The sequence below is a fragment of the Mytilus californianus genome, unplaced genomic scaffold (assembly GCF_021869535.1).
Source record: "Mytilus californianus isolate M0D057914Y unplaced genomic scaffold, xbMytCali1.0.p SCAF_8, whole genome shotgun sequence".
Lineage (NCBI taxonomy): Eukaryota > Metazoa > Mollusca > Bivalvia > Mytilida > Mytilidae > Mytilus > Mytilus californianus.
The window spans coordinates 21,709,777-21,736,967 of record NW_026262734.1 but is presented as its reverse complement, the minus strand read 5'-3'; the positions used below and the strand labels follow the sequence as shown (position 1 = coordinate 21,736,967).

Sequence of the window (27,191 nt, the reverse complement as noted above, 5' to 3'; positions counted from 1 at the left end):
AAGTTTTATTAACTTTATTATATGACTTCCTTTTAATACAATGTCATATAGTATCAAATCAATATGATTAAAGCTACAAAAACTGTACGTGCGCTTCATAAGTTCAGTAATAATTGTATGTCCTGAATTTCAAAGCACGTTCTACCAACTGGTGCTTCTTACCAAATTTTACTAAGAGTTGTTTGTTTGTAAAATAACGAAAGAAAGCTACGATATAACTGCGATCACAAAAATAAAAACAAGTACGTCAGTCTTAATATCAAAACGCCGTATTCCATTTTAAATACAGATTTAGGTTGTCCAGTTTGTTTAGATCATCGGGTTTTCTACACATTGATATCGTAAAATATCCGCCGCGAGTTACGTACAATGTGAAACTTTTTTGGCGAGTGAGCGTAGCGAACGAGCAATAATAGCTTGATTTTGTGTCAAACGGTTGATATTTTACGATATTTATACGCAGACGACCCGATTATCTGTTTATCGGGCTATTTCTGGTATTTAATCCTCCCTAATATAAATAAGTAGATGTGGTATGAGTGCCAATGAGACAACTCTCCATCCAAGTCACAATGTGTAAAAAGTGCACAATTATAGGTCAAAGTACGGTCTTCAACACGGCTCACACTGAACAGCAAGCTATAACGGGCCCTAAAATGACAAGCGTAAAACAATTCAAACAGGAAAACCAACGGTCTAATCTATGTAAAAAACGCGGAACGAGAAACACTTAATAACCCAACCAACAAACGACAACCTCTGAACAACAGGCTCCTGACTAAGACAGTTTTACGCTTGACAAAAGTAGGTTTGATAAATTCTCCTCACGCACTTAATGTTTTGTCAATGACATTGTTTATAATTATGTTACTTTGTTTAAATGTGTATACATGTTTTTGTTTAAATGTACTTTAATCACTCTATTCATTCTAATCATTTACTGTGCTTTATTTTGTAATTCATTTGATTGTATAGCTCAAAATTTGTACACCATGATTGGTTAATGAAATATCTTGTATCTTGTATCTTGCATTGTCACGTTTCTGGACAGTAACTTCTCAAACATTGTGTCGTCTCCTCACACATTGTGACGTTGCTGATAACTTCTTCGTCACTGATGAGTTCTGCTCACGTCTCAAAGCCGTGATACGAGAATTACGGATCGATTCAGCAGGTGATTATGTAGGCAAAGAGAAGCACGATAATTCATTTTATATATTTTTTTGGATTAGACATACAATTCTTACGAAACAATGTTGAAACATCAATTTTTACATAAATACTAAGCAAGTTCTTAAAAGCTAATTAAGAAATGGGAATATTACTTGGAAATGGAGAACATCTTGGCGGACTGCAAACCTCTTGAATTTTGTAGGATTTCAGGCATTCTCTTCTTGATTATGAGAATACCGAAACAAAACTGAAAGTACCATACACAAATCCACGATGTTGTACTTTTAAGCACAAAAATACAAGCAAGGCATTGTGTGAAATTCAATAAATAAAATGGTCCTCATATTTCATGATATCTGATCAGTCTGTTGGTTTAAACGTTCTGACACAAACAACATCTCCAGCCCACATTGTCTGAAAATAGTAAAGCAATCTGAGATCAAAGATAGTTATCGAGCCTATCATGCAATGAATGGACAATTAAAATGTTAGATTTTATGCATGCACGCTGAACTCTATTCGTTCTGGCGTATTTCTGCAGTTAATGTCAATACGGAAAACGTTTGCTTTGTGCATGTTGTAACTGGATAGGTTTCATGTTATGTTTTAAAAGCCTTTGAAATTCATTTAATAAAATCAGTTTTCAATTAGCATTATATGCCAAAGTGCAGGTTTAGAAAATGTATTATAATTTCAGTAAAAGAACTTTAGCCTGATCTAGTTTGAAAGATATTTACCAACAAATACTATGCTACAGTTAGAATAAAGTACATAATATGATAAAGAAAGTTTGAAATTGTTTTTTTGTTAATTAATTAATTACAATTTCATGATTACAACTTATATAACACGATGTCTTAAACAATGGAATGAGTTATCAAATTAGTTTTATTCACTCATTGTATATATATCTGCATCGCACTACGCCGATCTTCTAATATATCGTCGTCATATTGAGTGACATAAAATCGAAAATCTTTGATACCTTTTTTGAACTATTTTCTTGCTTAACATATGAATTCCGATGTTTAATCGAATATCATCCTCCTTTTATATAGAGTTTTGTCAATCTGACCATAAAACACATGAAGGAACATGTGTACTATGTGAGTTTAAATTGATTCGAGAATTGAGTCTACGATTCAATTATAATTAATACTTTATTCCCTTGTAAAAATCCTTCATTAATTTAACAGATCTACCAAGATATAGGTATTGACATATATAATTAGTATTGGCATCTTAAATGAATTATTTTGTTCTTGTTAACATCGATAAGTTAAGCAGGGAAATCTATAAAACTGTCTATGATTAAGTCATTAATGTCAAAATATAATTAAAAGTTTGTCTTGAATATGTTAATCTGTATATCACGAAGCTTCATATGATATATGTTCAAAATAAATACCACACTTTACACTTCTCCATTGTGTATTGGCCAATTGAACTCATTTCTTGACCATACTTTTTAATACTTTTTTATTGTAATTTGCCAGAGTTTATTTACATACTAAGTATATGCATTCCTGGTAATCCTTCTATGCATGCATATTTTAGTATTATATCTACCAATATGTCATTAGTTATATAACTGGATATCCTGCATGAATCATTTTTTTCCAAAACATAAGGTCAAATTGCTCTGACCTTGCAGTGAAGTATGGCTTTTCGACCTTGTCGATGGTCTCACTTTAACTTTGAGATGTAGAACAGCAATAGAAGCGTTGTTCTTTTGCTTTTGACATTGTATGATTTTTTTTTTTATCTATCAATTGGTATGTGACTTATTGTTTCCATATTTTCATTAAGAAGTTAATTATCATTAAAAAAATACATTACCTACATTGTGCACTAAGTTAAAAAATAAACTTTGAAAATAATATGATTAACGCGAGTTTTGACAATTAATATAAATAAATGGAGTTTCGAGGTATTATATATACGCCAATAAGACAGTAACTTAAGACCCAAAAACAAAACACATCTAGAGGAGAATAATAGACAGGCCCGGGTATTATACAATTTATCAAGCTTTAAATATAAACTCGTTTTAAAATTGTTACCTGAACTAATTCATCATTCACACGCTCTCTTTGGAATTTCTGTGTTTTCCCTTTACCGTCAATAGGATTAGCTTCTGTGATTAACTTATTATTTTCCCATTTCGAATTGCACTGTAAAAAAAGGTATACATAAAATTGAGAATGGAAATGGGGAATGTGTCAAAGAGACAATTTCCCGACCATAGAGCAGACAACAGCCGAAGGCCACCAATGGGTCTTCAATGCAGCGAGAAACTCCCGCACCCGGAGGCGTCCTTCAGCTGGCCCCTAAACAAATATGTATACTAGTTCAGTGATAATGGACGTCATACTAAACTCCAAATTATACACAGGAAACTAAAATTAAAAATGATACAAGACTAACAAAGGCCAGAGGCTCCTGACTTGGGACAGGCGCAAAAATGCGGCGGGGTTAAACATGTTTTTTGAGATCTCAACCCTCCCCCTATACCTCTAGCCAATGTAGTAAAAACAAACGCACAACAGTACGCACAGTACATGTATATATAATCATTTTAGGCCTGTACTGTATTGTATTGGGTAACTTGTTTTTCCATATATTCAAAAGTGACAGTGTATACCCTAAAACTTTCCAAAGATTACAGTTTAACGGAGTTTCTTCCCATTTATCCAAACTGTTATATATGCCTCGAATTACCTCCTTTGTTTATGTTTTGCGATGTTCTTGTTGTACGTCTTGATATGCAACGTTCTATGCTTTAATAAATTATTTGAACTGTTTCTTGGCAAGCCTATACTTTGTTTAGATAATGCCATTGGCACACAAACACACAAACAAAGAAAACAAATGTTGCAATCTATTTTGCCTTTAAAATATATCGCTTCATTTGATCTTAAGTGTATATATTATTCAAGCAAATTAAATTGAAAGTAAATACAGGGAGTGATCATAGTATACAAAAAGATACAAGATGACGAGCAACATGTTTTGACGTATAAAGTGACTTTTAGAGTCAATACTACTGACACTGATTTATTTTGCTATACTGGTAAGTTCCATCGAACATCATTAACTTACATTCATTTCAGTGCCCTCAAATGACTGTTGATATTCTCCGTCTAGTTTTATATTTATAACTTGGTTAAAGAAGCTAACTTTGGATATCATCTTAATTGTGTTATCTTCTACTGTAAACTCTACTACAGGCTTAGCCGATTCTGCCATTTTTCTAAACACAACATTCAGACCTAATAAATAAGAAAATACAGGCAGCATTGAAAATTGATGTATTTGTATTTAAATACTTTGGAATTAACGATAAAATATAGAAAATTGACATTTGACTGTAACGTGTACTTTAGTGACACAATAGCTGTCTTTCTTCATATGGACATAGCGCAATACGGTCATCAATCAAATTTCCTTCTTTATCATCAATCAAATTTTATTTGAAACATTATTTTTTTCAAGTGAGATATCTAGACTTCTATAAAAAGTGGAATGACAGCTTCATATTTGAAAAAAAATACGTAAATAGAACTTACGGACACGTGTATTAATAAACCAAAAGTTACATTCAATTTCTGAAGTGTTACAATACATGCAAGACAAACCTAATGTATGAACGTCATTATAAAGTTTCTGGAATTACGTACATGTATCAACACTTAATTGAATGATTTAAGAATTGGTTGATTGATGAGGAAACAGTTTTACATTGGACAAACAAATAAGGAGATGTTGTATGATTGCCACAATGAGGCAACTTTCCACTAGAGACCAAATGACGTTAGCAATTATAGGTCACCGACCTTCAACAATAAGCATAACACCTATAAAAGATATCGACATGACGCAATGTAAAACAATTCAAACAAGAAAACAAACGGCAACATTGACTTATAGAATATTCTTTCTCTTATAAAAAAGCATATACTTTATGTTACGTTTTTAGACTACTTGTAAGGAACAAATAAATATCCTTAAATATTTTATATTATTTTTATTATTTTTTAGTCTGTACGGGTCAAATGTGTAAATTGCTATATACAGTTCATTTTTAGATGTTAACCAGATATATTAAATGACAAGCTTCATAAGGTCTTTTCACAAGTGTGGTGGCATGAAATAAATTACACAATATGCTCGATTGCATCTTTACAAAATGTATGTGTCGACCCCGCAGAGAAGTTGTTATGGACTAAAATAAGAAAACTTCATCGAAAGTAATAAATAAAAAAATACAATACCATGAGCGTTTAATATGTCTCGAATAATCGTTTTGACAGCTGTGCTGTCATTGGCATTTCGACATATTTTGGAATCTTTTTAATAACATTCATTTTTGCCTTAATATGTGTTACTATCATCACTTGCAAACTAAATAACATCCCAGGTTTTTTCTGTCTTACTATAGTACAACTATTTCCTGGATGTATTTCCACCTTAACCGCGATACATTATTTTGTTAAACATCGTGAGATTTATAATGAATCGTCAGACTATATACAGTACAACTGTAACGGAATACTTATTAAATGATATTATATCTTCAAGTTCTACGATTTATATAGATCCTCCTACGGTCATTCTAATTTAGTTGTCATTCATGTCAATTCGCCTACTAGACAATACCATTATTTTATGACCTAAGCTTATACTTTGGTCTATGTTTTATAGAACAACTATGTACCTTTAACATGATTTATCAGCTGATTTCTAAGATAATTGTGTAGTGATATTGACACCTCAATTACTTTTCATTGATGGTTCTGTTTTATGATCTCATTTAGAGAAAACGTCCGTCGAACTTTTCAGATAGCAGTCGGCGTAGACAAGGCGCTTGATCTCTATCTTTCAGACAAAGCTTCATTTTTCCTTATTAGCTTAGTATAGTAATGAAATAAAATGTTATATTTAGTGTTATTCAATTGATACTAAATTTGGTTTATTACAGAATATACATGAAACAGATAAGAAATGTCAGTATTAAAAAGACACGTGACGGATTTATGCAGTGTTTATAGCTTTGGAGTCGACATTTCAATTTCAAACTAGTTACAAATAAACGAAGATCTCAGTTAATTACAATTTTTTACGAAAAAAAAGGTTTGTTGCGCTTACACACTATGTTTTAAAATCAATAAAAAGTTTCACAAAAGGTCATAGCCATTTTAACCATTAGCATATTTTAACTGAAGATATCTGCATTTCGGTGCACTAGATGCAGTTTAGATATTTACAAACAAGAAAACAGTCAAAACATTACATGCTTTTATTTCGTAATGATACTTTGCTATATTGGAGAAATTCATTTATGATTGCCCCATTTTTTCACAATAAGGATCTTTCAGTCGTTTTAAACATTTTAAATCTAATATCGGTAACTGTAGTTACGGAGATCCCAAGATGGCAGTTGAAGATGTAGTAAACTAAGTTTTAAACTGATAGGTTTTCTTACATATATTTCGATGTGCCCCGTGCTGTCTATCATTTGTTGTTTAGTGTTATATGTACTGTCTATCATTTGTTGTTTAGTGTTAGATGTATTGTCTATCATTTGTTGTTTAGTGTTACATGTATTGTCTATCATTTGTTGTTTAGTGTTATATGTACTGTCTATCATTTGTTGTTTAGTGTTAGATGTATTGTCTATCATTTGTTGTTTAGTGTTACATGTATTGTCTATCATTTGTTGTTTAGTGTTATATGTATTGTCTATCATTTGTTGTTTAGTGTTACATGTATTGTCTATCATTTGTTGTTTAGTGTTATATGTATTGTCTATCATTTGTTGTTTAGTGTTATATGTATTGTCTATCATTTGTTGTTTAGTGTTATATGTATTGTCTATCATTTGTTGTTTAGTGTTACATGTATTGTCTATCATTTGTTGTTTAGTGTTATATGTATTCTCTATCATTTGTTGTTTCGAAGCTATTGGTCTTTTGTTGGGCAATGTATGACAAATATATGTTGAAAAACCTCGCCCGTGATTATAAATTATGTAATTCATTGACCGCTCCCGACATGTGTAACTTCAAGGCATATTTTAGCGGCTATCGATGTCTTTCAAAATTACTGCACTTTTCTTGTATCCCTGGTGCTTTCGACTGGAGAACCGTCGTACACAAGCATCGCACAAGTTGGCACTCCGAGGTGGGTGGGGAGCAAGAAGGTGAACTGTGGTTTATTTTTATCAATAGAACCGCTTAAGTCGACGCTAGGGGCCGTCTTGACCTTGTTGTAGGGTATGAATGATTCGTTCATTGTTGAAGACCCTACATCAACTGTCAAGATGAAGAACAGGAATAAAAGCCCTGTTCATTGATAATTTTCTATGTTTTCAATTTTCAATGTATTGTGTGCGATTTTGTCCCATGTACATTTATTCCATATCCTTTCATTTTCTACTAAAACATTTCTTAAAAATCGTAAGAATAAGAATTCTTCCGGAAGATTGCTGTGTGTTTATAAGCGTATATCTGGGGAAAAAAACAATGCTGATACGTGAAATGCACTTCATGCATAGGTTACCGTTATGTAAAAAAAAACAAACAAAAAAACGATAGACAATGGTGATGATTTCCGTAATGTAAATGAAAAAAAAATATTCATTGAAGTTCGTAACTGATAACATTTCAAAACTCGTAAAATAAAGTAATTCAGATGGCTCGATTAAAACAAATCATGATGCCATTATAGTAATTAAAACGAATTTCTATCAGAGTAAATTATAATCTAAATTTTCAATTTCTTGAAAATTCCATAAAGGAGGGTGTGAATGGGGGTTTACAGAATAGAGTATAATGGGCAAAAAATACAACTGTGCGTACTGTTGTGCGTTTGTTTTTACTACATTGGCTAGAGGTATAGGGGAGGGTTGAGATCTCAAAAAACATGTTTAACCCCGCCGCATTTTTGCGCCAGTCCCAAGTCAGGAGCCTCTGGCCTTTGTTAGTCTTGTATCATTTTTAATTTTAGTTTCCTGTGTATAATTTGGAGTTTAGTATGACGTCCATTATAACTGAACTAGTATACATATTTGTTTATGGGCCAGCTGAAGGACGCCTCCGGGTGCGGGAGTTTCTCGCTGCATTGAAGACCCATTGGTGGCCTTCGGCTGTTGTTTGCTCTATGGTCGGGTCGATGTCTCTTTGACACATTCCCCATTTCCATTCTCAATTTTAAAGAATAGAGAAAAATGGACCAAAAAATAAAGAATAGAGAATAATGAGGTGCGAAAATATAAAGAATAGAGAGTAATGGGCAAAAAGAATAGAGAAAAATGGCCTAAAAATTAAAGAATACAGAATTGAAAGACCCCCATCCAGACCCTCATAAAGATATTGGGAAACTGGCCAGCTTACATAGGGAACACATCCTGATGCATAGCAATACAGATTCCACCACTGCATCAAGTGTGTTACGATATTTCTCCACTCGAGACAGTTAAATTTTAAAATTTAAAACGCGAGGCTTGCCAAGCTTTTTGAATATTTGAAATTTAACAGTTGAGAGAGGAGAAATGTCGTAACACACAAGATATAGTGGTGGAATCTGTTTCTCTAATTTTTGTGCTATTTTCACATTTCTTGATCAGTGTGAGACAAATATTTCTCATCACTAGTGAAATATCTGTTCTCAGCAAATGATTAGTCGAAATTCAATTATGACGTTAAATTTTCTTGATTTCTTCTGAATTTCCTATTGTGACGTCATGAAAAAAGGCGACTATGCCTGATGACGTCACATGTAAAGAACACAACTTTCTACAAATCTTTGAAAAGGAAGGATAAAAATCAATAGAGAAACAGATTATACCACTATAACTCGTGTATTACGATATTTCTCCACTCACAACAGTTAAATTTTAATTATTCAAAAGCTCGGCAAGCCTCGCGTTTTAAATATTAAAATTTAACTGTCTCGAGTGGAGAAATATCGTAACACACTTGTTGCAGTGGTGGAATCTATATTTCTCTAATGATTTTTAGACGATATCTAAACAAAGTTTATCCTTCCTTTTCTAAGATTGGCAGAAAGTTGTGTTCTTTATATGTGACGTCATCAGGCATGTTCGCCTTTTTCATGACGTCACAATAGGTAATGCAGTAGAAATCAACAAAATTTGACGTCATAATTGAATTTGGACAAATCATTTACATTTACAACAAAGTTTTCTGTATCTAGAGATGAGAAATATTTTGTTCACATCGATCGAGAAATGTGAAAATAGCATGAAAATTAGAGAAGAGGGATAATCACAACTTAGTTTTGAATAGGAATAATATTATTAATATTCATCTGCTGAAATTTAAGCAAGTTTAAAGGCAAGTAATAAGTTATCTGTTGTGGATACTGCTATGGTTTTAAACATTTTTTTTTATATATTCAGTAATATAGGTATAATAATATACAGTTTTATTTACCATCACACCATGTTCTAGGATTAATAAAAATGAAAGGCGTATTGAAAGTATTGCAACTGCAGTATGTCTAAAATGTTAAGTATCATTCAACTCATTATCAATTTCTTTGACTAAACACAGAAGCATTTCCGTCTGTGCTAAGGTAAAAGTACAAGAAAGCATTGGGTAATTCAATTTTAAGTATAATTTTACTTGCAGTTTTTTTTTATAACTTCTTATGTAAAGATGTTTTTTAAGGATGTCTTAAAATGTAAAAATGAAATACCAAATTTCTGATTTTCCACTGCAAAGCCAGTAAATATGTCAAATTCTTCCCAGGAATTTAACAGTTACGGACATGAACACCATGTTTATAATCTCGGTTACGGACACGAAAGCCATGTTTGTTATATAAGTAACAAACATGAACGCCATGTTTGTTATTATAATTACGGACATGAACGTAATATTTGTTATATCAGTTACGGTCATGAACGCAATGTTTGTTTTCTCAGTTACGGACATGAAAGCCATGTTTGTTATATAAGTTACGGACATGAACGCCATGTTTGTTTTCTCAGTTACAGACATGAAAGCCATGTTTGTTATATACGTTACGGACATGAACGCCATGTTTGTTTTCTCCGTTACAGGCATGACCGCCATGTTTGTTATATAAGTTACGGATATAAACGCCATGTTTGTTTTCTCAGTTACAGACATGAAAGCCATGTTTGTTATATAAGTTACGGACATGAACGCCATGTTTGTTTTCTCCGTTACAGACATGACCGCCATGTTTGTTATATAAGTTACGGATATACACGCCATGTTTGTTTTCTCAGTAACAGACATGAAAGCCATGTTTGTTATATAAGTTACGGACATGAACGCCATGTTTGTTTTCTCCGTTACAGGCATGACCGCCATGTTTGTTATATAAGTTACGGATATAAACGCAATGTTTGTTTTCTCAGTTACGGACATGAAAGCCATGTTTGTTATATAAGTTACGGACATGAATGCTATGTTTGTTTTCTCCGTTACAGGCATGATAGCCATGTTTGTTATATAAGTTACGGACATGAACGCTATGTTTGTTTTCTCCGTTACAGGCATGACCGCCATGTTTGTTATATAAGTTACGTACATGAACGCCATGTTTGTTTTGTCAGTTACGGACATGAAAGCCATGTTTGTTATATAAGTTACGGACATGAACGTCATGTTTGTTTTCTAAGTTACAGACATGAAAGCAATGTTTGTTATATAAGTTACGGACATGAACGCCATGTTTGTTTTCTCCGTTACAAGCATGACCGCCATGTTTGTTATATAAGTTACGGATATAAACGCAATGTTTGTTTTCTCAGTTACGGACATGAAAGCCATGTTTGTTATATAAGTTACGGACATGAACGCTATGTTTGTTTTCTCAGTTACAGACATGAAAGCCATGTTTGTTATATAAGTTACGGATATAAACGCCATGTTTGTTTTCTCAGTTACGGACATGAATGTAATGTTTTTTTATCTCAGTAACGGACATGAAAGTCATGCTTGTTATCTCAGTTACTCACATGAACGCCATGATTGTTATTCAAGTTACGGACATGAACGCCATGTTTGTTTTTTTCAGTTACGGACATGAACGCCATGTTTGTTATATAAGTAACAGACATGAACCCCATGTTTGTTATATAAGTAACGGACATGAACCCCATGTTTGTTATATAAGTAACGGACATGAACCCCATGTTTGTTATATAAGTAACGGACATGAACGCCATGTTTGTTATATAAGTAAAAGACATGAACTCCATATTTGTTATATAAGTAACGGACATGAACCCTATGTTTGTTATATAAGTAACGGACATGAACCCCATGTTTGTTATTTCAGTTATGGACATAAACGCCACGTTTGTTACCTTAGTTACGGACATGGACGCCATGATTGTTATTTCAGTTACACACATGGACGCCATGATTGTTATTTTTAGTTATGACATGAACGCAATGTTTTTTATATCAGTTACGGACATGAACGCCATGATTGTTATCTGAGTTACGGACATGAACGCCATGTTTGTTATATAAGTTACGGACATGAACGCCATGTTTGTTATATAAGTAACGGACATGAACGCCATGTTTGTTATATATGTAACGGACATGAACGCCATGTTTGTTTTCTCAGTTACGGACATGAAAGCCATGTTTGTTGTAAAAGTTACGGACATGAACGCCATGCTTGTTTTCTCAGTTACAGACATGACCACCATGTTTGTTAATAAGTTACGGACATGAACGCCATGTTTGTTGTCTCAGTTAAGAACATGAAATCCATGTAACGGACAAATAACGGACATGCACGCCATGTTTGTTTTCTCAATTACAGACATGAATGCTATGTTTGTTTTAAAGGTAACTGACATGAACGCTATGTTTGTTTTATAAGTAACAAACATGAACGCCATGTTTGCTATCTCAGTTTCGGACATGAACGTAATGTGTGTTATCTCAGTTACGAACATGAATGCCATGTTTGTTATATAAGTTAGGGACATAAACACCAAGTTTGTAATCTCAGATTCAGACATGAGCACCATGTGTGTTATTTCAGTTATGGACATAAACGCCATATTTGTTATCTCAGTTACGGTCATGAGAGCAATGTTCCTTATATAAGTAACGGACATGAATGCCATGTGTGCTGTCTCAGTTACGGACATGAACATCATTTGTGTGGTCTCAGTTACGGACATGAACACCATGTGTGTTTTCTCAGGTCTTGACATGAACACCAAGTGTGTAATTTCAGCTACGGACATGAACACCATGTGCGCTATCTTAGTAACAAACATGAACGCAATATTTGTTATCTCAGTTACAGTCATGAACACAATGTGTGTTATTTCAGTTAAGGACATGAACGCTATGTTTGTTATCTCAGTTACGGACATAAACACCATGTGTGTTATCTCAGTTACGGACATAAACGCCATGTTTGTTATCTTAGTTGCGGACATGAACTCCATGTGTGTATCTCAGTTACGGACACGAACGCCATATTTGTTATATAAGTTACGGACATGAACACCATGTGTGTATCTAATTTACGGACATGAACACCATGTTTGTTATCTCAGTTAAGGACATGCATTTTTGCAGTTTCTGACATCATCCCGATTTTTTGTACGCCTGATTTCTTCACTTAACGGTAACCCTTTCAAGAGATATGCTCCAGTTTTGTTCTAGTTGTACATATTAACCGATAAATATCAATGATTATTTGAACAAATGTAACTGCAGTTAAGAAAGTGGGTGTACTTTAAAAGTTATCACTGATGTTTTTTAACATCTGTTTTATTATATGCTGTATAGACATGTTCAAGCATTTGTGTCTTTTATTAGAAGTCAAAGTAGTTTCAATAACACATTAGCCACCACGATGTAGACACAATTAAATCATTTATAAGATACACATTTGCATGACAATGAACATTACACAAACATGTCGTATCATGAACAATTTAACGTCAAAAATAGCATTTATTAAATAAATTTCTGTATATGAAACTGCAAATGCAATCAATTGCACAATATAAACGATGTCATATTATATAATTCTTTGAAGCTGTAGATATCGGAAACATTTATCATTGTTTTATAATGAAGTTTGAAGAAAAAAATCAGTTCTGCATTTAGATTATTGATGTAGACATAAAGAGACGGAACATACTAGTTAGAGAACTGTTATTCCGCTTGTTATAATAAACGTTAATTTAATTATAGCAGGTGAGGAAAATTAAAAGAACATTGGGGGAAGTATCATTCGCTTAAACAGTACTAAGGTATGATCAGACACATTCGAGAGTGAAAATAATCACATGAACTCCAAACGGAGTGACACCAGTTGTTCTGACAGGGTAAGCATTTCCTGCTTAGTTTGTATCTCCTTCCGTTTAAAATATTAGTCCTCTTCAATAATGTCAGGAAGTTATACCATTTCATTTTTTATACAGGTAATATACCTTAGCTTAATATAAACATAAGAAGATGTGGTGTGATTGTAAATGAGACAACTAACCACCAGAGTCCAAAGGAAGAGGATGTAAACAACTATGGGCACCGTTAGGCCTTCAACAATGATAAAAGTCATACCGTAAAGTAAGATGTGGATGGCACCGGCATGATAAAATGTGAAACAATTTAAAAGAGAAAACCAAACACCTGATTTATGCTAAAAATAACAAAAACTAACGAAAAACAGATAAGGCAGACAGCAACTTACGAAAAGTAATGCATCACAGGCTCTTGACTTGGACAGGCACATACATAATTTGGCGTGTGTTAAACATGTGTGTGAGGGCTCAACGCCCCTATTCAACGACAGTGATGTAACAGCACAACATAAGAACAAACTTAAAAAATCAGTCAAAGAAATCTGACTCATTAGGTTACCACTAAACACACACAAAACATCTAACAAACAAAGAAAAACACAAGGTAATGATTGAAAAGTACTCGCAGTTACTGAAAGCTAGTTCAAAGCCTTTAACAAATATTAAATGAACCATGACAAAACTCTACTTTGTATTGTGTGACAGGTGAATGTGTTTCAATTGTCGAAGTTGTAGTGTCTAGTTCTTCATATAGGTCCCAGACAATAAATTACTCTAAAATTGGTATCAACTCGTCAGGAATTTGCATGTGCAAGCGAGTAAAAATATAGATACTGACACACATTGAACATGCAAACAGTAAAATATTTGACCTTTCATATTTGACCTAAATATTGCTCAATATGATAGATATATAGGAACGTAAGAATTGCTTTGTTTCTCCTAATGTACAATCCAGGAATAGACCGAAAAGATAAAAAAGCGTCCTAGATTAATAAGTTTTTTTTTAAATGGATAAAAATGAATTTTGAAAATTCAACGTAAATTTATAAAAATTGTTTTTGGAGTTTCATTGCGTAATGATATGGGAAATAAATTGTATATTTCATATTACTCGTAAGTTAATTTCCGTTGTGAAAGACTTCAAGGATAATAAGCCTTACTTCACAAATTGTGTATATCAATTCAGAAAAAAACCAGAACAACAAATTGAAGAATCATCAGACACAAAGCAAACACAGGTAGTGATTACCTAAAAAATATTATACTCTCTTTTGGGTTCTGCGAACAAGCTTCTTTAGCACTTAATGTGTTGATTATTTCAATAAAACACTTGCGTATTTTAATCTTCTTCTGAATGAATTGCATCTAGTTAATCAATTGTGTTCGTTTTTTTTCTACTGAGATATCTTTAAATAATTTAAATAGATAATATACAGAACCTCAAGAAAAAGATCGAGATAAACCTTCCAACATGAAACTTTGTCGTCGTCTTTCCAAACGGGCGCAAGAAATGTAAGCTTATAAAATTTGAGACTACTATAGGGGACATTTTAGCGCAGAATTATAGCCCATTTTGGCGCCGGATTGATTTGTTCACATGTATCTTTGGTAGCCCATTTCAGCGAAAAATTACCGGGTTGAATAATACCAGAGGTATATAAAACCCTATGTATAGGTATGTTTCTGATAATACTCACCATACTCAAACCGAGATCAATGCTTTATATTGGCTCAATGTTTAAGTTGTTTGACTTGACAATTTGGTGCAATATGTGATGGCAGCCGTCACCCAGCCATATACGCTTTTCTGGATCTAATATTACCAAATTACAAACACCACCATTTCACAGTTGCTATCACAATTTTAAGGACAGTATTGTACAGGGGGTATCAAGAGCCCGTTATGTACGTTCATTGGGACATACATTGACAATTAAACATGTGAGTAAATATTTTAGACTTTTAGTGGACATGATTTATTTTTCTATTGTGCGGAGTTTGATACTATTAAAATTAATTTTATTATTCTACTATGAATTAATTTCTTTCGCTAAAATGGGCTATACTTTGGCGCTAAAACGTCTTATTTTTTTCTCTCTCGCTAAAATGTCCTATCAAAGCGCTAAAATGTCCCCCGGCGTCCCAAACGCCAGTACCATTCTATAGTTTGGCTTTGTGGCATTGATTTCAAGTACGTGAAAATTGTAAGTCCAAATAGCATGAAATCGATGATAACTCACAACAATGAACGATCAACTCAATTCAATGGTGAGTAAAACCTCTCTATATTTTGAAATTTTCAAACTAGTTAAAGTGTAACCTTTGTCCTTATATATTACGTTATCAAACATTTCTCCTATCTGAATCGAAGCAAAGATATGTTAGTTACAAAATCATATGTTATTGTACTTTGTTATGTAATGTTTGCATCTTAATGGTTGTCAATCAACGAGTAAAATAGATCTTTAATCATTATATAATACTTGACCTTTCGTTATCATCTCCAGCGATACCTAAGAAAAATTAATGATTGATTGTTCAGTTATTTGCGTCATGAAATGTAGGTATCTTAAGAATTATAGAATGCTATGATCACAATACATGTTAACAAAGTTTTAACATCTAACATTGTTATGTCTTTTAAGGGGTACCCAACACTAGCTTTGACTAAAACAGATTTGGCGCGTTTAATGTTCATAAGATTTTGACAAAATATCTACTTTGACCTGTAACAGTTGACAAAAATATAAAAATTTCAAGAAATTTGAACCACACAATTTACAGGAATAATTTCATTGGATATATAGCAGTTTGACAAACACTAATTTTGATTATTGAGAAGTTTTATATCTCTTTACTAATAGTATGTGATTAAACGGTCAGCTGAATTTTTAAAAAGAGTAAACCCCCTTAGGTGTTCTGTAACCCCTTTGCCATAATTAATCCACTAAAAACTATTGTTCGGGTTTGAATGTCACATGTTCCATGTTTAAATAAACGTAATATTTAAGGTAGATCATAGGTATATATTTCCTCAGATAGATTTTTTTTATACTTTGCCAAAATAAAGATTTTTCTATGCTTTTTCCAAAAATATAATAAAAAGTATGGGTCACCGTGCAATTTTTCAAGCTGCGGGTCGTACGAAATTGCACAAATTTGCTTAGATTTTTCATGAAAAAAACACATTTCTGTGCATAAAAAGAAATCTATGAGATAGAATTTTGAAATAAAATATGAGAAGATAGGTTTTATAATATGCTTCAAGAAAATAAAAAGAAAAAATGGTGTCACCGAACTTGTTTTCGTGCTACAAGTAAAAAATTAAAATTTCCCTATCAGTCCAGTAGAATTTTTTTACTAAAAGAGTTATCTCCCCTTTAATGGCCAAGTTGAAAAAATGATTCTAAAAACACAATTATATGGTATTTATTGAAACATTTTGAATAATGCAATAAATCAACAAGTTTTCTTTCGTTTAATAAACAGTCTAACCTATAAATTGCCTATCTGTCCCCCAATTTGCAGATTTGGGCAAAGATCTAGACCGATTGTGTACTGCGATTGTACAATCCAAGATGGCGGTATACAATGAATCTACCTTAAAAGATTTACTATTACGTCTTTGGAGTTACTTTTTATAAGTGAGAGAAGGCATTGTTAGTAGTTTACTATTCATGTATGCTATACAATATGTCGAGATTAGTTATACGGATTGAATATGTTAAAGAACATATCATGTAACAAAAGTAACTTTTACTGTGAAGTGTTATGAATAAGCATAGATTATAACGAAAAGAATCAGCAGTGTGTCAGTCAACCGCCTTGGTGGTCTTGAGGAAACATGCTAGCCTTGAGTGCGGGAGGTCATGGGTGTAATTCAATGCCTGGTAAAATAGAGACTTTGTTATTAGTATTTTATGCTTTTCTGCCAAACATGCGACATTTTGGTAACAGGCATACATTGGCGATCTCACGGATTTTTTTTATATAATTTTGCAATCAACCAAAGTAATGCGGAACTGCATATGAATATTGAAATATTTATAAGTAACTTTTATATATAGCAAATAGTAAATTCTGTAGAAAAAAGTACAAATGTATAGGATGCACGTAAATATCTCAAACAAACAAAAAATTGAATAATTTGACTTTAAATTGTCATTTCTCAAAAACGTGTTCTACGAATTTTCTTTAAAATCGATATGTCATAGCTACTAAAATTTCCTTTTTATTGATTCATAGCTACTAAAATTTCCTTTTTATTGATATGGAAATAATAGGTGGTCATCGAATTCGTTTTTGTTTAAAAAATCATTTTAGTGGTTTTGTAATATCTAAAAACATCGAAAAATAAGATTTCGCGTCACGACGTCAACTTTGTCATTTAAGCGCTTTTTCCTCACTGTACTGGTACAGAAGATTCAACTATTCATACTCAAAAAACAAATTCGGTAACTCCTTATGAATTTTAATATCAATAAAAAGGAATTTGACGACGACGACGACGAGGTGGTTTTTTAACGACCTCGACTACCCATCAGGGTCTTGCACGGTCGGCCCTGGCTTGCGACTTTTTGGGCATTTAAATATAATGTTGATTGTTTTTTAAATGGAATCTCCATTAACAATATCATACCATCTCTTAACTAAATTGTATGACAGGATTTCAAGAAAATTTGATTTTAAGTCAAATGTGCTAAACTTTTTTTTTTTTTTAGATATTTACGATAGTCACATACGTTCTATACATTTGTACTACGATTTTCCGGATAGTTAATTTGCTATATCTCAGAAAGTGTAAAGGCTACGTGTATCATTTTTTCGATGTGTAGTTCTGCTTGCTCAAGTTGCATGTACAATTTCATAAAATTCAATGAGGTCGCCCATTTAGGGTCAGGCATAGCATATGTACATATTTTACAGTTATACAGTTAGGGTTTTTTGCTTGTAAGATAGCTCTCTAAATCTTCTATTATATTAATGTTCTGGTCTCTGGTGGAGTTTTGTCTCATTGGCAATCATACCACATCTTCTATTTTTTGGTGTATTGTATCCACACCGCACTTAATAAACTGAAAAGCCGCGATTAATTGATTGTAGTATGCTTAACGAACGGCAAATATTTCTTAATGTTCATGAAGAGAAGAAATAAGGTAAGTAGGTTCTGCAAACTACAGCGAACAGGATGAAGGTAGAAAAGTTGACCTATCGCCTCTCATACGGGAAATATTTTTATTTATGCAGAATTTTAATTTACAAGAAGTCTACCGGCATTTTCATAAAATGTATTAGTTGCAAAGGGTTTTAACGAGTAGAGACGCTCGGACTCATAACTCTAAGCATATACGTCATGCGAAAATAAAAGACACGCTTTTCTGTGACTTGAATTAAAAAGTTTACAGCATCGATTTAATGGTTTTCAGGTCTATATGAGGGTCTAAATGAGGGTTCTTCATTTCTTTGTTCTCACATTCTATGAACCATTTTTTTTCTCTATTCTTTAATATTTTGTCCATTATTCTCTATTCTTTCAGTTTTAGCACCCTATTATTCTCTTTGCTTTATTATTTTTGCATATTTTTTCTCTAATCTTTACCTTGTTTGCCCTTTATTCTGTACTTGTTGCCCGTTATTCTCTATTCTGTAAACCCCATCCAGACCCTCTAATATATTCTATCAATTACCGAGTTTCTGAACGTTCGAAATCATCATTTTTTTAAAGTTTTATCGTGTCTTTGAAGCGATCTGACGATTTATATTAAAGCGATCTTTTAGGGCAAAGTACACATAAAAACCTTTATTTTGATGACTTTATAAGTAATTTCCAAAGTCTTTAATCTTTTTTAATTCCAAAGCTTTTTCATTTTTATATAAGTAATTTCAATCGTTTTTATTCCTTCCGGATTAAAACAAAGTTTCATAATGATATATTCTTTTATCTTTCTGATAAACATTTGAAAGTAGCAGTTATAATCTGTGAATATCGTTAATCCGTCAATGCATCAGTTTGGTAAAATTTTTAAGAATTTATCAGTTTAAATTTGGGTTTGAATTATTTTCAGTAACTGCTAGTAATATTGGATCGGTGCTTTCAGTCTTTTTATTATCATATAATAAAGATCAATCCGAAGAGTCAACCCTTTCCAATTGATTGTTTAGGAGATAACGGTATTGTATTTTAAGGATGTTCGCTACTCATTTTTTTTACTTTTTGTCAGATATTCGAAATCCTCTAGTTTTATTCATGTAATGCCAATAAAAATTTTGCCCGATAACCCCTACTTTTCTTTTCATTATTTTATTGCATATAGTTAAAAAAGCAATATTTTAAAATCTTATAAAATCCGTGTTATTTTTTCATAGTTTTTGAAAGAAAAAAGGTTTCAATGTTAAATGTATGAAAAGTCTAGAGAGAATCATTTCCCGCCAAATTTTCAATGGCTTATATCTCTAAAACAAGCACACGGACCCTACATTTTTTTCTGCTTTTTCAGTTCCTTTATTTATATACTATCAACTAATAACAGTCTTTTAAAAAGCTTGTTATTTTGAAACAGAGTAGCGAACATCCTTAAGCTCCGACGGCATCAGTTGGTGATTTGATGGTCGAAAATTAAGTTTACTTGCGACACGACGCGTTAGCGGAGACAGTAAACGGGTATTTGCGACCATCAAATCAACAATTGATGCCGTCTGAGCTTAAAATACATTTTTGTTATCAATATTCTAATGAAACTGACAGAAAACAATGTCAAATCATACATTTAAAATCTGTCATACGTCGTATGCGCTTGCGCGTACGTTTTCATAGCATCAATTGTGAATTGGTGCCATGAAAATTGGTGACGTTATCCAATCAAATTGAACGTTGCAAACGATGTTGCATTAGAATACACCACTGACCCCGGTAAGGGGAGATTTGAGTGTTCTCAACCAAGATTTAGTAAACTAGTGGCTGTCGTTGGTTGCTGTCTGTCATCATTGTTTTTCGTTTTTTTAAATATAAATCAGACCGTTGTTTTTCCGTTTTTCCATGTTTGTCATCCGGGGGTCTTTTATGGCTTTAAATGCGCAATTATGTTTGCTCATTGATGAGTACCGTAAACCTGTAATTACTGTCAACCTTGCGCTTTGGTGTTTTGTGGATACATTTGTAGTTGTCGTATTAACAACGTTATAAATATCGTATTAATCAAACTATATCTACTTCGTTTTATAGTTCAAAAATTGTAGTGTCATAATTATGATACACAAAACATTTTGAAATGAACTGCCTTTGCCGTTTTAAACTTGCAGTGAGGTGAAAGTTTGTTTTTTTTTGGCTCCGTGTTGAGGGACTCAATGTGACTTTGAGGTAAAGAACAGCAATAAAAGCACTGTTCCTTGGCTTTTTGTGTGTTTCTGCTGTGCATGCACTATTTTTGGGTTATGGATGAATAACCCATATCCTTTGTTTTTCTATTTGAATCTATATGGTGTATATTTTTCCTATAAAGCTCGAATGTGTTTCCACTTTATTGACTGGCTGGCCAAATATATAACGTTTACTATAAATAATGATTATTTTTGATCTTACACGCTTATCAATAGGAAATTCAGATACAGTTTTGGTTAATTTTGTATGTATTTTTCCTTTCGCTTATTCATTTATTTTAATCAATCACGTCTAGTTGTATCATGTCAATTATATTATTATTGAAGATCTCCTTCCCTATGCCAGAACTTAATTTTGTAATTGATATTTCATTTAGTATAAGCCAGTTACGTCATATATATTCAGAGCTCATTCGTGCCTGTATTTAAGCTCTTGCAAAAAAATAAAGTTAACCTTCCTCTCTCGGAAAAGTAATGTTTTGTTCTCGTTCAGTTATGTTCCCTTGTGAAACAACGAGATTTCTTAATATATTTGAATATCTGTTACCTTTAAATGATCGTTTCCTAAATGTGCAGATGTTTTTGTTTTAGAGGAAACATACATAGATAGAGAATCAAGCTAACGTAGCGACAAAGCTTAATGACGATTAAAAGAATCTTCTTGGTATAAGAAGAGGTTGTTAAGTTTTTATAATTGAAAAACTTACAATACATATATTTGTCTTGACATAGACAATACCAATCTACTGTTGGCTGAATATATCCTTGCTTTTTAGCTTCTTTGATCGTGACTGCATCCTTTCAAGAGATATGTAGTATTGACAAGTCATTGGGTATCAATCTATGAGTGATTGATTGATGCATGTTTAACGTCTGGTGGCAAATATTTCATGGATATTCAAAATGCCAACAAATTAAGAATTAATACAATTGTTATTTGTATCATACTATAGGTAGATTTTGCAAGGAAAGTCAACCGGGATCAAAGGTCGGAATTTGGACATCCACTTGAAATGAGGACATGTTGAATAGATATTGGTACGTGGAAAAGTGCCAACTAAGACCCCCTTATAATTGATTCAAGGATTATTTAACGTGCAGAGAGTGTAGCAATCACCTCACACGAAGCATCGGAATTAACGTCCCCATCCCGACCAGACGTTGTTATGTATTTATACATCTCGCACACCCAAACGGACGCCTCACTTTAAGATAGGGCCTTAGGGTTTTTTTCTGCCGAACGGGAGAAGTCCAGGGAATACAATATTTCTATGTCCCATTCAACCTTTTGAGTGTTGATCAAATTAACAGGGATACCTTTTACAGCTATTTCCGCTAGTCTCTGCAAAGGAGGGTTATGTATCGTACTCCTTTGCTAGCGAAGATGGTTCACATAGTCGACAACATGTGGGCTTACAATACAGAATAATAAACCCAATGTCCTATTGAGCAATAATAAATCTAGTATTATTACATGAAAAGAAAAAATCAGTCTGTTTAAACAAAGAAGACTAAATTCAACTGTCAACGTAAGCAGTGGACTGGGTAATATTTTGCGTCATATGGAAATATTTATTTTTTCGTTGATATAATAAATTATATCAGCATCGAATAAACTAAAAATATCAGTTTGATAACAATAGTCAACAGACGCTATTTACTTAGGTGGTGAAATGAACTAAATTAAACTTTGTTGTATCTCCAAATTAAATCTATTTTGAGTCGGTTTCTACATTTTGTGAATTAATTGATATCGAATTTCGAAAATAAATTATATGAATGACAATTTCAATCAATATTTAGAAAAACGATCCATTTAATAGCATGATAAGCAAAAAATATATTTCAGTGTGGAAATTTGTTCTGACAAATCAAATTTCCAAAATAATTTATTTAATCACCACTTCCCGTTTATCTAAATATTTGTCAATTATTCAATCAACACGATCAACTCTTCTGGTAATTGAAAAAAAGATATCAAATTCACGTTTAAAGATAGTTAAAGATGTTAAGAAGTGTGCTCCATGATTGTACCGTATATTTTACTATATCTCGATCACTTCCGGATTATTGCAATAGGGAGGCTCTTCTAACCGAGAAGGCATTGTGACCGACATTTTGTAATAGACACGTTCTGATTGGAACTTTAAGTGACAATTAATGCAGATTTTAAATGACGAAACCATGGTTCTAGCTCCACGAGGCAAAGTTTATCTCGAACGAATCATGCTAGATGATACAATTATTTCACATGCATTCTATCTTTATAACCTCCAGCATACACGTAGGAAGATTTAAATAACGATTATTTAGATAAATGGGTAAAAAATGGCTACGTTTTGTTTGTATCTTCGCTGTTTATTTTGAAATGTCAGATTTATAGCGGTTTGGCCACACCCTTTTCAAATGCCCATTTTTATAAACGAAAAAACAACTCCTGAATGTAAATATGCTATAATATAATGATAAGATTTAAGAAATATTCCGAAATATATTGACTCGCTAGGCATCTCAATAAGTGGGAAACATTTACGAAGGAATATTCAAATGAGAAAATTTGAAGGAACAAAACCATTTTTTTGCCAAACTACGCAAAGCAAACGATAAAAGGGAAATAAACATGCTTTTATAATTGCAAATCCTTATTTGGGAATAATTTGAACTACAAAATATAGCGCTTAAAGAAGTATCGCTTTTGTTGTGTTTGTTGTACAATTTGGATTTAGCAATTTTAAACAATTGTCAAATGCTCGTAGGTTAGATGTACTGACTAACTATTTGTTTAATAAATCAAAATTAAGTTTAAAGATTGTTCATATACTGTACTCAATCTAGATAAGACAAGACAATTATAAAGGTTATTAAACAATAAAATGTTTTGTAGTTTTTCATTTATGTTTTGCTTATTTTAAAAGATTGTTGAACACGACGTATCGCTACACTGTAGCAACTCCCTCGGGCAAATTTGCTTTGGAGGAATTTGGCTTTTATCTTTAGAACATGCACTTGTAGTCATATAGCTCTTAAATTATTTCGGTACTTATACTATCTTGGTGGTTTTTGATTTTTTTTGTTTTTGTTTTTTTTTCGGCTTTATCCTGATGAAGGTAAATAAGAAGGCGATTCGGATCATAACATTTATAAAGTGTTTTTTTTTTTTTTATTGTAGCACTGGGACGATTGCACTGCTAGTGGACTATCGCGGAGGGTTATGTCTGTTCAGCAGTCGGTAGTGACATGATTTATTACATACATTGAGTTTCTTAAATCGTCCGTTCATTAGTTTAGAAATTATTAAGAAACTAAGGTTCCAAATTCCTCAGGCAAAGTTGACCTTCGATTATTTTGGCTATTATTTTTAGATCCCTTTGGTCATAAAACTCTTTTCGTGTTTCGGTACTTATACGTCCTTTGCTTTCAATTTAATTCTTTGACATAGATCGGTCTTGAAGAAGGTAAATCTATAAAAGCGCTTTCGACGCATAAATTAGATATAAAGTGTAATTTTCGTTTTTTTAGTACATGTAGCTGCTGCTGGACTATTAGCTCAGTAGTCAGTGCTTCGGTACAGACATGCTTTATAAAAACCTTTCCATAATGGTCCGTTCATCTAGAAATTATTAAAAAATAAGGTTCCAACTTCCTCGGCCAACGTTGACCTTATATGGATTCCGATATTTGTTTAGACACCTTTTGATCATGTTTCAGTACTTATATATCCTTGTCTTACAATTTTTGTATTGCTTTGAGAGTTCCGGATGAAGTTAAATCAAGAATAGCGTTTCAAACGGGTACAATTTAAAGTGTTATTTTATTTATTTTTTTTTTACAAATTTACTGGAAACTTATCCGTTAAATTCTGTAAAAAAATATATAATACAATTATATATAAGGAATTCAATATAGAATAGATACATAAATAAATACGTGATACTGTATTAATTTCCATTTCTCTCTCTCTCTCTCTCTCTCTCTCTCTCTCTCTCTCTCTCTCTCTCTCTCTCAATACATGTAGACAAGACCAGAAAATAAATAAAAATTTAAGTTGCATCGAATGTTATATATTAAAAGTAACTTAAATAATTTATGTCAATAAAAATTAGAAATCAGTCTTACCTAGTTCCTTTAAAAATTCATCAAAGTTTTCACTGCGATCTAATTTCCATTTTCCACAAATTTGAGCTTTTATTTCATCAAGTGCCATGTTTCAAAACCAAGAAAGCTTGATTGGAATCCGTCCTCCTTCCATTAAATATTCTCGGACAGATTTATATTAATCATTAGAAAAAAAAGTTGCATTAATCAGTTATGTCGATATCGGCAGTCAAAAGCTAATTCTTAATACAAACAGCATCTAAAGTTAGATTTCCGCTAATCAATGCAGAAATGCTATCGGCTAAGTACTCGATCATCAAAAGTTATTTACCAATAAATAGGCAACGAAATGTCAATTATTTAAACATTCACACCTACTGTTGAGTGATGTGTTTTGTGTCTGTTTCATTTAAGCATCAAATACTAATTAGGTTTTATATGCTGATGTAATTTTTATTAAGGTGTGAACAACGTTGAAGTGACTTTATGGTCCCAATGATTCCGGCTTCTGTCTGTTTGATTAGGTTTCCACATATATATACTAAAGTTTTCTTTATTTGATAATAAAGCAGATGGGATGTTGTTTTTTTTTATGGAAGCTAGAATTAGCGGTTAATACGGATGAAGCAATTAGAAGTTTTGTTCTTTATTTGGAAATCGGTCAAGCTAAAAGTAAATATAGTATACTATATAATTGTGGGTGATGGAAACACCAACATACTTTTAGAATAGTTAAGGCAAGTCATGAAAATTTACGATAAAAGAACAAGGAAATAAAAATGACCGACCAAAAAACAATAGGAAGAAATAATGCCTAAGAGATATTGACATGTCAGACTATATAACAATGAAACAATAATCCGATCTAAGTGAATTCCAATTAAAAAAATAATATACATATAAAAGGCCATTATTTGGTTCATCAAAATACTTAAAAATTTAAAAACCATTAAATATCGGTTTTGAAAAGGATGAACAAGTAGTCTTACATCCACTTCATATGGACTTTGGTGGATAGTGGTCTCATTGGCAATCATATCACATCTCCTTATTTTTATATCTTTCATTAATTGCTTTAACATAATCACGTTATGTTAAGATAATATAGTCAAAACATGCAAGCGTGTTCATGTACGTGTCTAAAATCTCTAACCTCGTCAATGGCTGTCTAAAGTTATATCTCAATGGGTTCGTCATTAAAAGCTTTTTGTGTACATGACAAACCTTAAATAGTCTCTGTTCAGTTAAGTTATACCTTTTCTGGACTAGTGTTAATATAGAGCTTTGCATATTGTGTAGACCCTTGGTTATTATTGAAGACCTTATGCTTTCCTTATAATGTTTTTTTTTTTTTTTTTTTTTTTTGCTATTGTTGCCATTTGGCCTGTCTCGTTAAAGTATACCCTACGCCACTTTTTAAAAATATTAAAAATGACTGATTGACCCCTGTATAAACTATGAGACCATAACGCATAGTATATAATATCTAAAGTATATTTTATTTAAAATGTTGAATTATTCGGAACACTAGGTTTTCTACCCTTGAGATAGACTGCCTTGGCCGTATTTGGCACAAGTTTTCCTAAACTGAACCCCTGTTGTGTTCACTTATCGCTACACTCGGAGCGGAGATTTAGATGGAATGGCGGACCAGTTTAAAGTTTTCCTTTCGGAATTTTCGGGTTTCAATGCTCTTTAACCTCGTGTTTGATTTCACTTTCCAACTGTTTTGATTCAAGCGCCTCTGTTGAGTCTAATGTAGATATGACGCGCGTCCGGCGTAGACAATTATAAGCATGGTATTTTTGAAGAATTTTTATTACGTAATAATATAATAAAATAGAATTATAATATTTTTGCTGTTCAGATAAATGTTTAATTCGCAAGACCATTGCACTAAACATTGTTTTTAATAGCCCTTATTCCCCCAAAAATAAATTTATTAAACTTGACATGTTTATATCTTTACCTGGTTTAATTTTCTTACAAAATCGTAAAAAAATCCGCAATTGTCTTGTGGCCTCCCCGGAAATATTTAGTGATCACTGTATGCGAGGTTCCTCGACCGGCTGCTTAATAAAGTGATTTGTACTTGATAATTTGATTCAAACCAGTAACACTTCTATATCCTACTTGATGCAATAATGCACATGTTTAGTCTATAGGTTACCTGGATCTTAGGACCATATGTCATCCGTTG

The 27,191-nt window shown here is 32.6% G+C and overlaps 1 protein-coding gene across 1 annotated transcript; it reads right to left on the bottom strand.

The window, feature by feature from the left end:
• LOC127711815 (cellular retinoic acid-binding protein 2-like) lies at window positions 1-25,297 on the bottom strand. The gene is made up of 4 exons (XM_052217971.1): window positions 25,013-25,297; window positions 4,276-4,445; window positions 3,237-3,347; window positions 1-1,587 (listed from the first exon to the last, which is right to left on the bottom strand). Exons 1-4 carry the CDS (start codon window positions 25,098-25,100, stop codon window positions 1,534-1,536), a joined length of 423 nt encoding a protein of 140 aa, XP_052073931.1. The 5' UTR covers window positions 25,101-25,297; the 3' UTR covers window positions 1-1,533.
• Window positions 25,298-27,191: the final 1,894 nt, after the last annotated feature.

Excerpts from the sequence above, each read along its gene's own strand:
- LOC127711815 (XM_052217971.1), bottom strand. The coding sequence starts at position 25,100 with ATGGCACTTGATGAAATAAAAGCTCAAATTTGTGGAAAATGGAAATTA. Across the intron at positions 3,348-4,275 it reads TTGAGGGCACTGAAATGAAT|TGCAATTCGAAATGGGAAAA; the intron begins GTAAGTTAATGA and ends CTTTTTTTACAG. Across the intron at positions 1,588-3,236 it reads TGAATGATGAATTAGTTCAG|ACAATGTGGGCTGGAGATGT; the intron begins GTAACAATTTTA and ends TACTATTTTCAG.